The sequence below is a fragment of the Gekko japonicus genome, unplaced genomic scaffold (genome assembly GCF_001447785.1).
Source record: "Gekko japonicus isolate JY-2015 unplaced genomic scaffold, Gekko_japonicus_V1.1 scaffold386, whole genome shotgun sequence".
Taxonomy (NCBI): domain Eukaryota; kingdom Metazoa; phylum Chordata; class Lepidosauria; order Squamata; family Gekkonidae; genus Gekko; species Gekko japonicus.
In genome coordinates, this window is record NW_015163100.1 from 740,447 (window position 1) to 755,594 (window position 15,148).

At 57.7% G+C, this 15,148-nt stretch overlaps 2 protein-coding genes across 2 annotated transcripts in view; one reads left to right on the forward strand and one right to left on the reverse strand.

The window, feature by feature from the left end:
- VPS9D1 (VPS9 domain containing 1) overlaps nt 1-14,902 on the reverse strand; it is an 18,233-nt gene extending 3,331 nt beyond the window's left edge. The window contains exons 1-14 of the mRNA XM_015406687.1: nt 14,846-14,902; nt 14,444-14,519; nt 13,309-13,401; nt 11,877-12,036; nt 11,633-11,744; nt 11,258-11,320; nt 8,858-8,910; nt 8,650-8,737; nt 7,051-7,136; nt 5,038-5,540; nt 3,814-3,943; nt 3,277-3,485; nt 1,628-1,712; nt 27-131 (exon numbers count right to left, since the gene is read on the reverse strand). Of these exons, the coding sequence (XP_015262173.1) occupies nt 27-131; nt 1,628-1,712; nt 3,277-3,485; nt 3,814-3,943; nt 5,038-5,540; nt 7,051-7,136; nt 8,650-8,737; nt 8,858-8,910; nt 11,258-11,320; nt 11,633-11,744; nt 11,877-12,036; nt 13,309-13,401; nt 14,444-14,519; nt 14,846-14,902 (1,820 nt within the window). The remainder of the gene's footprint in view (nt 1-26; nt 132-1,627; nt 1,713-3,276; nt 3,486-3,813; nt 3,944-5,037; nt 5,541-7,050; nt 7,137-8,649; nt 8,738-8,857; nt 8,911-11,257; nt 11,321-11,632; nt 11,745-11,876; nt 12,037-13,308; nt 13,402-14,443; nt 14,520-14,845) is intronic.
- Nucleotides 14,903-14,928: 26 nt separating this feature from the next.
- The window catches only part of ZNF276 (zinc finger protein 276), a 17,236-nt gene continuing 17,016 nt past the window's right edge, over nt 14,929-15,148 (forward strand). The window contains exon 1 of the mRNA XM_015406688.1: nt 14,929-15,057. Coding sequence (XP_015262174.1) covers nt 14,929-15,057 — 129 coding nt within the window. The remainder of the gene's footprint in view (nt 15,058-15,148) is intronic.

Here is a 15,148-nt window from a genome sequence, read left to right on the forward strand (position 1 = left end):
TTCCCTGCCTCCCCCCCCCCGCCTACCCTTCATGGATGAACTCCTCCAAGGCGGCGCACTCCGACACCAGCTGGGGCAGGTTGCTCTTCAGCACCACGTAAGACAGGATGGGAAGCAGGTCGTCGGCTCCGCTGCGGGGAGAAGGCGAAACTGACGCTGCGCGGCGCTGCAAAGGCCCCGTGCAGCACGAGATCGTGGCCGGACCAGACAAAGACTCCAGCCAGAGACAAGGAGGAGCTGCCTTCCCAAACTGGCAGCCCAAAGGAAGGGCTCTGGCTTCGCCCGCACGGAGGTGGCCAAAAGAGACACCTCAGGAAAGCAGAGCCCAAGGAGGGGAGCTGGGGAGAGGGAAAGGGGCTCCCGCAGTGGGAAGGGCTGGCCTGCTCAAGTGCTCCGTGTCCAAGCCGCCTTTGGGCTGCCCACCACTCCTGCTGGCCAAGGACCAGAGGGCCAAGGGGACTCTGAGGCAAGAGGCCGCAGCGGCCTGGCTGCCGAGCCCCGGGAGGTAGACCGATGGAGGCTCTCCCCCTCCCCGGCAAGGAGCCCGGCTTCTCAGAGGGGTTCCTCACTCACTCCACCGCCTGCCTCGCCTTCGCCCTCTGCCCTAGCCTCCAGGCCACCTCGCTCTCCCTGCCTCCATCCTTTTGACAGGCCACGCGTCCAGCTCCCCACCCCCCACCCCCACGAGCGCTGCTTCGCTGGGAGGGGCTCTGCTCCCCCTGCTTGGGGCTGTGTCTCTGGGAGAGAGCCCCAGCCCGAGGAGGAGGGGAAGGCCCTGCGTCAGCAACCAGCCCCCACGCTCTGGGCCGACACAGCGGGGAGTCCTCCTGTCAGAAGGGATCCATCAAGGCCAAGCGCCTCGCTGGGGGCCTCCTCGCCAGGCAGAGAGCGGGACTCTCTGGAGACCCAGCCGGACAGGGAAAGGCGGAGGGACTTGGGAAGGTCCAGTCTGGAGGAGAGGAGGTTGAGGTGGGACAAGATGGCTCTCTTGAAGTGTCTGAAGGGCTGCGTCACTCAGAGGAGGGCAGGGAGCTGTTCCTGTGGGCAGCGGAGGAGAGGACTCGCAAACATGGGTCTAAATTAAGGGTGGGGAGGGTACCGGCTGGATATTTACAGTAAGGGTTGTGCAACAGCGGAATCGGCTGCCCAGGGAGGTGGTGAGCTCCCCCTCCCTGGCAGTCTTTCAGCAGCAGCTGGACAAACCCTGGTCAGGGATGCTCTGGGCTGATCCTGCATTGAGCCGGGGGTGGGACTAGACGGCCTCTAGGAACCCTCCCAACTCTGTGATTCCACTCTACTCTACGGCTTGCTTAGCCACCAGGGATAGATAGGAACTCTCGGTCTGGGGCAAGGGATGCTCTGTCTTCTTGGTGCCGGGGGGGGGGCAACAGTGGGAGGGCTTCTGGTGTCCCAGCCCCACTGCTGGACCTCCTGGTGACCCCTGGTATTTTTGGCCACTGTGTGACACAGAGAATGTTGGACTGGATGGGCCTTTGGCCTGATCCAACATTGGCATCTCTTATGTTCTGCTGAAAAGGAAAAGCTGCCCCCCCCCACGCTCCATAAAGCACCAGACATCCCTCCCCATACACCGTTTATGCCGTGGGGGCTGTGGTACTCTACTCACATGGCCGCTGAGGCTGGTTGGGCCTTGCCTTCTCGGCTGCCCCAGTATTCTTCTGCACATTCACAGATGACGCGCAAGGCCCGCACTGCAAAGGAGGGAAACACACGGGGTGATGGGGGGCGGGGGGGGGACTTCGCAAGACGAACCAGTGGCTTTGCTCCCGGGAACAGCGTCTGGCTCCCGGAACCCCCGCCCCAATCCACACGGCTCCCTCCACACCACAGGGATGGGAACTGCTCCCACGTGTCTCCTGCTCAGCCCACTGCTGAAGGCAGACAGCCGGTCTGCAGCCCGTGAAGCAAGGCGTCTCCTCACAGAGAATGAAGGAAGGGGGAGGCTTGGGGAGGCCTGTAGTTTGCTGTGCGGCTGCTGGACCCAAGCCCACCCCGGCGGGAAAGGCACAAACCTCCACCCTGCCGAGTGGATGCCCCCAAACTGACTTCTTGGAGAGAGGGCAGGCAGGTTGCAGCTCATGGCCATGCAGGGAGCACCTGAATCGCGGGCTCTGGCAGCCAGGGAGGCCGGGGGAGGGGGTGACAGCAGGCAGGGATTGCCAGCGACAGGCAGCCGTCGGTGGACACACAAACCCTTCTGCTGCATGGAAAATTTTTAAGCATTTATCCCTGCCTGGGTTCTCCACCCACAGGGCTCCCTTCTCCAACATTCTCTTCCGTTGTTGAGGAGGCCCGGAGAGGGGGCGGACACAAGAAGCTGCCTTGCGCTGAATCAGACCACCAGTTCATCAAAGTCACTGTTGTTTACGCAGACAACTGCTGGCAGCGGCTCGCCAAGGTCTCAGTCAGAGATTTTTTCCAGTAACTCGTGGGCACTCCATGAAATTGCTGAGCAGTCGGGTTAGAACAGATAAAAGGAAGTACTTCTTCACCCAAAGAGTGATTAACACTTGGAATTCACTGCCACAGGAAGTGGTGGCGGCTACAAGTATGGACGGCTTCAAAAGGGAATTAGATAGGCATATGGAGCAGAAGTCCGTCTGTGATTCCACTCTACTCTACGGCTTGCTTAGCCACCAGGGATAGATAGGAACTCTCGGTCTGGGGCAAGGGATGCTCTGTCTTCTTGGTGCTTGGGGGGGGGCAACAGTGGGAGGGCTTCCAGTGTCCTGGCCCCACTGCTGGACCTCCTGATGGCACTGGTATTTCTGGCCACTGTGTGATACAGAGTGTTGGACTGGAGGGGCCTTTGGCCTGATCCAACATTGGCATCTCTTATGTTCTTATGTACCTATTACCCTATTCGTTAACGGGAGATGCCAAGGATTGAACCTGGGACCTTCCGCTTGCTAAGCAGAGGCTCTTCCACTGCCCCACAGCCTTTCCCTGTACTCATCGACTCTAGGAGTTGTGGGAGCTGAAGCACCCCGCAGCCTGGACTCAGAATACAGGCGCGATGAAGGCACTGCAGGGAACTCTTCTCCCCAAACAAACTAGCAGATCTAGGCTCCGTATATGCAGACGGCCCTCCTGCAAGCCCTTCTGAGGTCTCTGCGGTATCAGCAGCTCCCCCTCCTGAGGTCTCTGCGGTATCAGCAGCCCCCGCCCCCCGCCCATCCACAGCCACAGCTTGGCTTGGGGACACAGCCCCTCCTTTAAAAAGCCAGCCAGCCCCGCCAGGAGGGAAGCCCTCACCAATGCAATCCAGCTTTTTCTGAGGACAGGTCCCCAGGGGGATCAACATCAGCTCCTGCACGGCGGCGCAGTAAGGGTAGGACCCAATCCCCCGGGGCAAACTGCCCTGGGGGAGGAGCTTGGCCGAGATGCCCATTTCGGAGGGGATGGTGTTCCTGTAGAGCTCCATGCTCCTGGCAAGGGCCACCTCCCGGGTTTTGTAGACGTTCCTAAACGGGAAAGAAAAACGGAGGCACCGTAAGGCACAGGAGAGGGCCACTCTACTGGACAATCCCAAAGAAAGCCAGATGCCAGCCCGGACGCATCTTTGGGACATTCGGCACATCGCGCAGGTTAAACTTCCCCTCTCCTCCAGAAGACCAAACGCCTTTCCCTTTTAACTCAGAGCAAACAGCGCCTGGCTAATGCCCACACCCACCACTACCACCACGCAGGATGCGCAGCTGGGCAAACATGCACCCCCAGAAGACGCTAGGTGAAAACGCCCATTGGGCTACCAGCATCCCTGCCAGGTGGCCCACGCGGGCACCCTCTTACCTGTACACGGCCAGGAGCGGGGTCCAGAGGGGAGCAAAGAAGGCTTCTTCGAGGCGGGCCACACACTGGTCCTTGGCGGCAGCCGTGTTGAGGCCCTCAAAGGCCAGCAGAGTCAGGGAAAGCAGTCTATCTGGGGAGAGACGGGTGTTAGACAGAGCGGGCTGCAAAGAGGTTCCAGGCCCAGACTCCCAGCGGCCTTCCCTGCCCTGCCATTTCGGGCTGCAGGGGCTTTGGAGGAGCTACCAAGCCCGTGGGGAACCTGGCAAACAGAAGGCATTGAAGCCACAAGACTTTGCAGGGTGTGTGTGTGTGGTGGTGGGGGAACAGACAGAGACCCAGATCTAGTAATCTAAGGCAGCTACTGTGTGGGTACCTCCAGCACCCACTTGCAGGCTTCAAGGGTGAGGACTCCAAGGAGACTGAGCTGCCCTTGCACATCCGGAATCACACAATCACAGATTTGGAAGGGGCCATACAGGGCATCTAGCCCAACCCCCTACTCAGTGCAGGATGCTGTGGATGAAGAATGCAGACCTGGAGGAGCCGAGGAGCAGAAGGAGGCAGCCAGATGTTCTGGGGGCCTGGGGAAGGCCGAGCTGGAAGGGACGCCTCACAAAAACATGCCTCCTTCTACAAAGATGCTCAAGGCTTGCTAAGTCTTAAAAGCAAGGACTGCCGCCAAGTGTTTTTAGAAAGTGGGGCCTTTGCCCAGCGAGGATTCTGATTGGCCACACAGCTTTTCAAAACATGTTGCTTTGGCAACAGCCGCCACCACAGCGCACAGACCAGGCAACTGAAGGGAAGTTGTGGCAGCCATTTTGTGGCTGTGCCAAAATCCCAAATGGCGCCTGTCTTAAAGGGTCCTAAAGCATGGGTGGGGAGGGGGGCATCTTTACCAGGACCCTGAAATCCAGTGTTCCCTCTAAGCTGAGTCAGTGTGAGCTAGCTCAGAGTTCCTTAGCCTCCGGCTCACACATTTTTGTCTCCTCTCAGGAAGGAGGGCTCCAGAGCAAACTAATTTATTCAGCAGCCGAATCACCTGCTCACAACTTTAATGTCGGTAGCTCACAATGTGGAATCCTTGCTCGCAAGACTCCACAGCTTAGAGGGTGCATTGCCCTGAATCCCGACACGTGTGCCTGGAACACCTTCCCCTGCTTCCCGAGCCAGCCGTACCGCTGCCCACCTCTGCCCCTGGGCCCCCCTGCCCAATTCAGCCCTCACCGATGGCGTTGTGGATGTCCTTCACCACGGCCTTCAGCTGCTCCTGCTGGCACGCCTTCCGCCCCGCTGGGGCCTGGGCGCCTGAGGGCCACGCCTCGGGTGGAGTGGCCAAGAACTGCTCCAGGTCTTCGAAGGAGCTCTCCCGGTCGGCCAGGGGGGAGGCCGGCTCTTCCCGGGGGAGGCCGGGCCCCAGCGGGGGGGGCAGGCTCGGGCTCTGGTCCTCGATGAGGGGGGTGCTGGAGAGGCTGTGCCGGAGGTTCAGCTTGTTGTTTTCCTGGACGGAGAACATGGAGTGCAGGCTCTGGGAAGACCGCAGCCTCGGGCCCTCGGGGGCCGGCGCCAGGAACGCCTCGGCATCCAGCGAGGAGGAGAGGGACCGCCCCCGGGTGACCTTCCCGGGAACTCTCCGGTCTGCCGCACTCCGGCTCACCAGCGGGTAGATGCGGTTGTAGACGGAGCACTGCAGTTTCTTCAGCAGCTGGCAGATGGGGTGATCGGCAAAGCTGCAGGGAAGGGAAGCGAGGGGGGCACACCTGGCATCAGGACAGGGACTGGGGGGGCAGTGTTCCCCCTAAGCCGAGTGAGTGTGAGCCGGCTCACAGTTTCTTAGACTCCGGCTCACACTCGTTTGTCCTAGCTCAGGGAGGAGGGCTCCAGAAGAGCAAACTAATTGATGCAGCGGCCAAATCACTTGCTCACAACTTTAGTGCCAGGAGCTCACAGTGTAGAATTTTTGCTCCCAAGACTCCACAGCTTAGAGGGAGCATCGCTTGGGGGCAGTATCAATACAAACCGCGCGCTCTTTCTCTCGGGAAGGATGGTCACAAGGGGCGAATGAGTGCTTCGTTGTTTTTTTTATCACTTCATTTATACCCCAGCTTTCTCCCCAATGGAGACCCACAGCAGTTTGCCTCACTCTCCTCTCCTCCATTTTATCCTCACAACAACCCTGTGAGGTAGGCGAGGCTGGGAGTGTGTGATCGGCCCAAGGTCACCCAGCCAGCTTCTGTGGCAGAATGAGGGTTCAAACTTGAGACTCCCAGCCACTCAAATTAGCCACATGTAAATCTGGGCTATTTTTGAGAAACGTGTAAAAAATAAGCTTCTAGACCTCATGATTGCCATGGTTTAAACTTAGATCTGTAATCCACAAGAATAACACACAGTCCTAAGACAGTCTGGTATGGAAAAATATACAGTGTGGGTCCATTTTACTTTGGCAGCAGCATCAGCACGCTTGGAAAGAAGTGAGGAGACCTTGCCCAAATAGATTAACAGAAAAATCAACGAAAGTGTCAACTTGAATGTAAGACTGCATGTAAGGTTCCTATATAGGATTTGTTCCTGAGGAAAGACCAGAGGTCTGAAACACTTAGATATCCGGAAAAAGTGCTGACTGAAAGAGAGACACAGATTGATTGAATTTGGAGCAGATTGCTTTTGGGAATTTGGATAAGGATACAAGACTGTTAGAGGGATATAGACTGAGAGAGTCCGGAGCAGACTGCTATGTAATGTTTTATCGACCTTTGGATTTTTTCTATGAAGGAATAAGTGGTTGTTTTTTATTACCAGACACTAAGTCATGTTACAGCTTTAGTCTCTTTTGTTATTGTATTGTTCTGTGGGCATCCAGCACACATCTGTATCTTTTTTCATACCAGACTTAAATGTAGATCTGGAAAGCAAATATTTTTTTAAGTCTTAAAAAAGCTTTTAAGAGCTGCTCAGGCACGGGCGTCTTTGAAGCTGGGCGTCTCCCAGCTGCCGGGTAGCTGCCAAGAACAGAGTATCTGCCCACGCCTCTCTGAGCCAACGGGGACCAGCAGGGGTGGCGCTGCTGAAAGGCCCCCTCCTCCGCCTGCCTTTCAGGCCCAACTCCCAGCCCTGCCGCTCTTCATCTCAGCCTTCCAGCACCCCCAAGGCTTTGCCACAAAAGACCGCAAGGTCCAGAAGGGCAAAACTGGCCAATGAAACAGCTGAGGGGCTGCAGGTGAGTCCCTGGATCCTTACCTGAGAAGATGGGAGATGAGTTTGGGCACCAGCAGCAGATCGTTGGGGTTCTTCTTCAGCTGGACCTTCCAGAGCCTCGGCCACTCCTGTGCAAGGGAAAGCAGAGGACACCACACACACACACACACACACACACACACACACACTCCGTTCAGGCCAGGGTGCAGCCTGACGTCCCTCCCAGCCCGGATGCTCTCAGACTCCCTGCATCACTGCGGGTGTGTGTGTGTTTCCTGAAAAGCCTCCCAGGGGCCACAATAACAGCAGGCCTGTGCTGCAGGAAGCAGCCAACTCTCCCCCCACCTTGGGTCACCTGGCAGGCAGGGATTCCAGGCTAGAAGGGCCTGCGGTAGGGTGCCTGCTCCCCGGTCCATCAGTGGCTATTAGCCACAAGGTATAGATAGGGGCTCTGGGGCAAGGGATGCTCTGTCTTCTTGGTGCTTGGGGGGTGGGGGCAACAGTGGGAGGGCTTCTGGTGTCCTGGCCCCACTGCTGGACCTTCTGATGGCACCTGGTATTTCTGGCCACTGTGTGACAGGCAGAGTGTTGGACTGGATGGCCCATTGGCCTGATCCAACATTGGCTTCTCTTATGTTCTTATGTCTGGGGCAAGGGATGCTCTGTCTTCTTGGTGCTTGGGGGGTGGGGGCAACAGTGGGAGGGCTTCTGGTGTCCTGGCCCCACTGCTGGACCTCCTGATGGCACTGGTATTTCTGGCCACTGTGTGACACAGAGTGTTGGACAGGACGGGCCACTGGCCTGATCCAACACTGGCTTCTCTTATGTTCTTATATGGAGCAGAGGTCCATCAGTGGCCATTAGCCACAAGGTATAGATAGGGACTCCCAGTCTGGGGCAAGGGATGCTCTGTATTCTTGGTGTGGGGGGGGGGCAACAGTGGGAGGGCTTCTAGTGTACCGGCCCCACTGCTGGACCTCCTGATGGCACCTGGCGTTTTTGGCCACTGTGTGATACAGTGTTGGACTGGATGGGCCACTGGCCTGATCCAACATTGGCTTCTCTTATGTTCTTATGTCTGGGGCAAGGGATGCTCTGTCTTCTTGGTGCTTGGGGGGGGGGCACAAAGTGGAGGGGCTTCTAGTGTCCTGGCCCCACTGCTGGACCTCCTGATGGCACCTGGTATTTCTGGCCACTGTGTGACAGGCAGAGTGTTGGACTGGATGGACCATTGGCCTGATCCAACATTGGCGTCTCTTAGGTTCTTATGATCCGGTCCACAGCACCACTGGAAATCTGAAGCCAGAAGAGAGTGTCAAGAAAGACCTTTCTCCGGCCACTCACTGCCAGGCAGGGCGGAGGAGACGGGGCTCAGTCAGACTGCGTGGAAGGCCATTTCCACAGCATTGCCCAGGGGGCTGCTCAATAACCTCAGTCTATTCCTACTGCTCTGGAGGTGTCTCAGCCTCTGCCCAGCTCCCACAGCCATGTCTCTCTGTCTGGCACCCCCACCCCGTCCTTCCCAAAAAAGGACACGTCCCTTAACGCTTGACTCTTGGTGGCACGTGGCGCTGGGCACCACTGCCGCCACGGAAAGGGCTTCTCTTGCACAACCTGTCTTTGGAGCCACCCGACACGTACGTGGTCCTGCTCGTACTCCAGGATGGCAGCGTAGATGGCCCGCTGCTCCTGCTCTTCTGGGGTCAGCACCGCATTGCTGGAAAACCTCCTGAGGGGTCGAGCACACGCAGAGAGGGGCCGGGGTCAAGGGAGAGGAAGGCTGCGGGAGGAAAAGGCCCGCCGGTCTCCGCTGCCCACGGAGAAGACCCGCCCAGCACGGCCCACTTGCCTGTTGGCGGCTTCCTGCAGCCTCAGCCGGCGCTCCTCCATCTTCCTCTGCAGCTGGGGCAGACGAGAGTTAAGGCGACTACGAGAAATGCCTGTCCATCCTCCCAAAGCACCCAGGCACCTGCGGGCTGTCACAAGGCCAGCACCCTCAACCAAGGCTCCCTCTAAGCTGTCGAGTCTTGTGAGCAAAAATCTACTTTGTGAGCTACTGCCATTAAAGCTGTGAGCGAGCGACTTGGCTCCTGCATAGATTAGCTTAATCTGGAGCCCTCCTTCCTGAGCTGAGACAAAAATGTGTGAGCCGGAGGCTAAAATACTGTGAGCTAGCTCACACTAACTCAGCTTAGGGGGAACACTGCGGCCTCAACATCCCCCCTGTGGGCATCGTGGGCTCACAGCCAGGAAGTGGGCTCACTATGTGCAATTCTGGTCACCACACCTTAAAAAGGATATTATAGCTTTGGGAAAAGTGCAGAAAAGGGCAACTCGAATGATAAAAGGGTTGGAACAATTTCCCTATGAGGAAAGGTTAAGGCGCTTGGGGCTCTTTAGCTTGGAGAAACGACGACTGAGGGGTGACATGATTGAGGTTTATAAGATTATGCATGGGAAACAGCAGGTAGAGAAAGAGGTACTTTTCTCCCTGTCTCACAATACAAGAACTCGTGGGCACTCCATGAAATTGCTGAGCGGTCGGGTTAGAACGGATTAAAGGAAGTACTTCTTCACCCAAAGAGTGATTAACACATGGAATTCACTGCCACAGGAGGTGGTGGCGGCTACAAGCATGGACGGCTTCAAAAGGGAATTAGATAAGCATATGGAGCAGAGGTCCATCAGTGGCTATTAGCCACAAGGTATAGATAGGGTCTCTGGGGCAAGTGATGCTCTGTCTTCTTGGTGCTTGGGGGGGGGGCAACAGTGGGAGGGCTTCTAATGTCCTGGCCCCACTGGTGGACCTCCTGATGGCACCTGGTATTTTTGGCCATTCTGTGACACAGAGTGTTGGACTGGATGGGCCTTCGGCCTGATCCAACATTGGCGTCTCTTATGTTCTTATGACACACAGGCAACTGAAAGGGAGGGGGGGCTCCCACCTGCTGGCCCCTAGGTTGGGAAGCAAGTTGGGGAAGGATCCCCAGGGGAGCTAAAGAGCAGATGGGCAGCTGTTCAACGGAAACCTTACCGGGTCAGCCTTTATGGGTCCAGGAGAAAGCAGGCGGAGGGGCTTCAGAGCCCGAGAGGGCTCTCCCCGGGCCAAGGGACCAAGGCTTCCAACTCCCCTGCCCTCCGCAGCACTTCCTGGCCCTGCTGGAAGGCCCCCATTCTCCAGAGTCTCCTGGCAGACACCAGACTGGCCCTTCGTCCAGAGGACAAGCCCCCAGCCCCCACCTGCCGGGTAGCTTCTCACAAGGCCGCCCTGCTTGGCCAACGGTAGTACTTGGGCTCCCGTTCAACTCAAGGCTTCCTGGGCAGTAGGAAGAAGCTGTTCTGCTGTAGAAGACCCCCTTGCGATGGCTTGGAACTTTCCACACCAGGCCCAGGCCCCTCCTCCGCGCCAGCCACAACTGTCCAGGCCCAGCCAGGCCCCCCACCCACCCCAGCTTTGCTCCCCCATCCTCTCTGCAGCTTCCCGGCAGATACTCTCTGATCACTCAACACTCTTCTTGCATCTTGCAAATCTCAGTACAGTGAAGGCCCAGCACAGGGGTGTCAAACATAAGGCCCGGGGGCCGGAACCGGCCTGTCCAGGGCTTTTATGCGGCCTGTAAGCAACTAGCGGAAGGGAGGGAACAGGCGGCTGCTGGGGGGGGAGTGGGCGGAGCCACTCCGATTGTGGTTTCAGCAGGGCGGAACAGCCTCGTCTGCAGCAGTCAAGCAGCGTGGGAGCGCCTGCCCAGCGCTGCACCACTGGCTCTCCAGTCTGCCCATGTGGGTTTTCCTTTGCCCCCCCCCCTTCTCAGCCTATGAGGCCTTGCAGCGAGGATACACCAACTCGGAGCTTCTTAGCTGCCGTCCTTTATACAGTTTGTATCTCCGGTACCTGGCATTACGTTTATGGCACACGTGGCCAGGCCTGACAAAAAGTCACATTTATGTCAGATCCGGCCCTTGTAACAAATGAGTTTGACACCCCTGGCCGAGTGTATTCATAGCCAGGAGAGGCTGCAGACTCACAGACGCCTCCCCCCCCCACACACACACACCAGCCCTGGGGAAGGCTAAAAGGGCCTGGAAATAGACACGCAGGCCCAAGAGGTTTGTCTGGTGGTCCGGACCGCACTGCAGCACCAAGACGGAATGTCTTGCCACCGACGCAGCTCTTCAGGCTTAGAGCTGGGTCTGGATCCAGCACTCTCCGAGGACGGTCGAGGAACAACTCAGGAGCCGAAAAGGATACCGTCTCCTCCCGGGCTTTGGCGATCACCAAGTTCTCCATCATCTGGCGCTGCAGGGAAAGGGTCTGTGTGGCAGAGAGGACCCCCAAGACACCAGCTCATTCGGTTGGAGTGAAAGGAGCTTGGGGGTGGGGGAGAAAAAGGGCTCCAAAAGCCTCCCCATCAGCACAGGGGCGAAAAAAGTCCACCCACCCAACACTGGCCCGGGGGATCAGGTCTCGGAGCAACAGCAAGAGCTGCAAGCCAACCGCCGGAGTTTTGTCTTCCCCTTGGGAACACCCCCTTCCCCATCTCTGCATCTTTCAACACGGGCACGGAGCGAGCCCCAAATCCTGGAGTAGACCCAGTGCCCTGCCCGGCCCCCCCATCACACTTGCCAGAGAGGTCTTTTGCAAGGCCTGGCTGGGGTTCAGCCTTGCCAGCCGGGCCTCGTAGGCAGCCTTCAGCTTCTGGTTCTGCAGCGATGCCTCCTCCAAGGGGGTGAGCTCCCTACAAGGGCGTGAGAAGTGCTTGAAGGGGCTGCACTTCCCCGGGGCACCCACAGGGTCGCCCCGTCCAGTTCAGGTCCCTGCCAGCCTGCCCCGCCTGCCACCGATGCTCCGACCAGGGCCACGTGCTCACTTTTTCATACTCCGCACTTCAGTTGTCTGTAGCTTCTGGAACATCTCAGGGGGCAGGAAAGGGGACAGTTTCCCCCCTTCGTCTGAGAACACCCTGCGGTGCCGGCAGACAGGAGCAGGGCCCGGACTCCTCTCGGTTGACAGTTTCACCTTCACCCGTCCTGGAACCAGAGAGAAAACGAAAAAGCAGCTGAGCCAGTCACACAGCCCTGGAACCTTTCCACCACAGCCCTGAAAAACAAGCTGTACACCAGCATCTGCATGGCCCCGGTGGCTGCCCTGCCTCTCCCCGAGTTTGGGCAGCAAGATCAAAGACCCCGGCAGGGCACTGGGTGTAGGCAAGCTGGGAATGGCCTCGACCCATGGCTGGTCAGAAACCAATGTCCATCTCAGAGTTCAGTAGGGATGCATTGGAAAGGAGAAGGCCACAGAGGAACAAGGAGCCTGATTAGACCATCTAGCCCACGCTTCCTGTGACCCTTCTGGCTAAAGATGGAACCCGAGTCCCTGGATGACCCCTCTTCAGGGCACGATGGCCAGACAGGCTCATGGGAAAAACTGAGTCCCAGATGTGGCAAGCCCAGGTGTCCCTTTCTAATGGGGAACCCGCCATCAGACAGAATCCAGAGACCAGAGAATCACCAGTCAATTGTTGCTCTGTGTAACTCGAGATTCACATCCTCATGGCTGCAGGCAGGAGTCTCCCTCTTGCAAAAAGAAATAAATCCTAACCTGACGCAGACCCCTGGAGCTAGGAAGCCACCCAGTTCATGTGAGCCTGCTTGCTTTCTCCAAGGGCAGCATTTGGAAATTGAGATCTGGCGCCTTTATGCATGCATGGGAGTGGGGGATACATATAGTCTGTGCATGGAAGAAGAAGAAGATTTATACCGTGCCCTTCGCTCGAAGTCTCAGAGCGGCTTACAAACTCCTTTCCTTTCCCCTCCCCACAACAGACAGACACCCTGTGAGGTAGGTGGGGCTGAGAGAGCTCTTTCAAGAACTGCCCTTGAGAGAACAGCTCTGACAGAACTACGGCTTGCCCAAGGTCATCCAGCAGCTGCAAGTGGAGGAGTGGGGAATCAAACCCGGTTCTCCCAGAGTAGAGTCCGCACACTTAACCACTACACCAAACTGGCCCTCAAACAGGAACAACGGCTTTCACCGAATATTAGCCTGATTCCTCATGCAGCGGAAAATTAGGGCTCTTCTCAAAGAGATGCATTCTTCTCCTTGCCCCCTGAGGGCCCTGCAAAGATCCAGGCTTCATGAGAGGTGCAGGCAGACGTCTAGCAAAGGAAGAGCCACGTTCTGCCCAAAGGCTGCAAGAGGGGCGAGCAAACTGCACTCAGCTTTGGCATGCACACGGTTCCTTCCACCACAAGCACATTTTTCAAGGTGCCCCAAGACTCTTGTGCCAGTTTTGCACTCACCCAGTTTGGCAATGCTGCTCTTGGCTCTCTCCAGACACTGCTCCGCCACTTTCAGCATCTTGGCTGTGTCGGGCATCACCACGTCACCGCCATCTGCCATACAGGAGGGAGGGAGGGAGGGCAGGGAAAGTTGTCTACTTTGGTCTGACTCTGATCACAAGTAGAAGCAATACCCACCCCTAACAAGATGGGAATGGAACATCCGAGGCCTACCTCATGGTGCTCTGCCAGAGGCACATGGCAGGTAGTCGGTCCCCCTAAACCAAGCATTTTGCTCCTCCAACACCCCAGGCAGAGTTTCTCCCCAAGACCCATTCTCCAAGAACCTTTACTGATATGCCAGGGCCTGCATTTGGGAGCCCCTGCTTGCAAAACATGAATTCTGCCACGGAGCCCCCATCTTCCCCACTGCAAGTTACCCCTCCCATAGGGGCTGCCACTAGAAGAGGGCAGAAAGTGGATGCATTCTCCCCCCCCCCCGCCTGCTTCACCCTTGGCAAGAACAGGCCCCATGCAATGCTCCCTCTAAGCTGTGGAGTCTTGTGAGCAAAAATTCTACTTTGTGAGCTACTGGTATTAAAATTGTGAGTGAGCGATTTGGCTCCTGCATGAGTTAAGGCAAAAATGTGTGAACCAGAGGCTAAAAAACTGTGAGCTAGCTCACACCAACTCAGCTTAGAGGGAACACTGGCCCCATGCATTCGGCAGATCTGCCCAGGACAACCACACGTGGTAACCCATGGCAGGACCAGAGCAACGAACCAAGGCCCTTTTTCCAGGGCCCTCTCTGTTCCAGAGAAATCCCAGAGGCAGAGCCACAAAAGCCTGCTTGCTCAGGCACACTCCCTCAGGAAGCAGCCCTGTCTACCCTGCAGCTGCAGGTGGACAGGGTTGAAATGGGGGGGGGGGGGGCTCATGGCGACCTGAGTTCTTAGAAAGGGTCCCAGGTGGGTTTCTTCCTACTAACCTCCCCCCTCCATGCAAAAGACTTTATGAGGGCCCAGATATTCAGAGCCAGCTCAAGGAGACACAGATGCCCACTGTTTTTAGGCCATGCCTTCCAGCCACAGGAAGCTGGTGGTACCAACCAGAGAGTGCTCTTAGTAGGGGGACCCCCCCCCCCCCAATGTTGTACCTTTTGCAGTGGCTGCCTCTTCCAGCAAAGCCTGGGAAATGAAGCTGATGCTCTTCAGGTACTCCACATAGGCCTCCTGCCAACCAGAGGGAGAAACAGGGGGCTCCACTGTTGCTCAGCGGCCATGTGGCTGGACACGTAAATGTCCTGCCACTTACAGGGCCCACAGGGCACGTGGCTGGCAGTCTCCTTTAGTGCGGCACCAAGGATACTGGGCAGGGGCCCCTCTGAGACAGCTGACTACTTGACCGGGACCCCTGAAATTCATTCATTCATCTGCACCCCACTTTTCGCTGCCATTTTATTCTCCCACCGACCCTGTGAGGTGGGTTAGGCTGACTGAGCGTGAGTGGCCCAAGGCCACCCCATGGGGATTGGAACCCCGGCCTCCCAGAGGCCTGCCCACTTGACCGGCCGGACCCCGGCAGCAAAGCCGTGCAGAGGGGCAGGGCAGCCCATTGCGCAGGAGGAGAAGGCCGGAGGAGATGGAGCAGGCGGCGCCGGGCCCGGGAAGACCGGACCCAGCCAGCCAAAGGAGGAGCGAAACCAGCTGGGTCGATGCCTGCCTGGCAGGCAGCCAGGAGCCGGACCACGGGGGGGCTGGGGCTGCGGCGGTGCCCCTGCCCTGCAGTCGGGCTGCCCTGCCCGGGGGCAGCGGGGGGGGGGCTGCGCAGGGTCCCTTCCTCCCCCTCCCCACCCCACCCC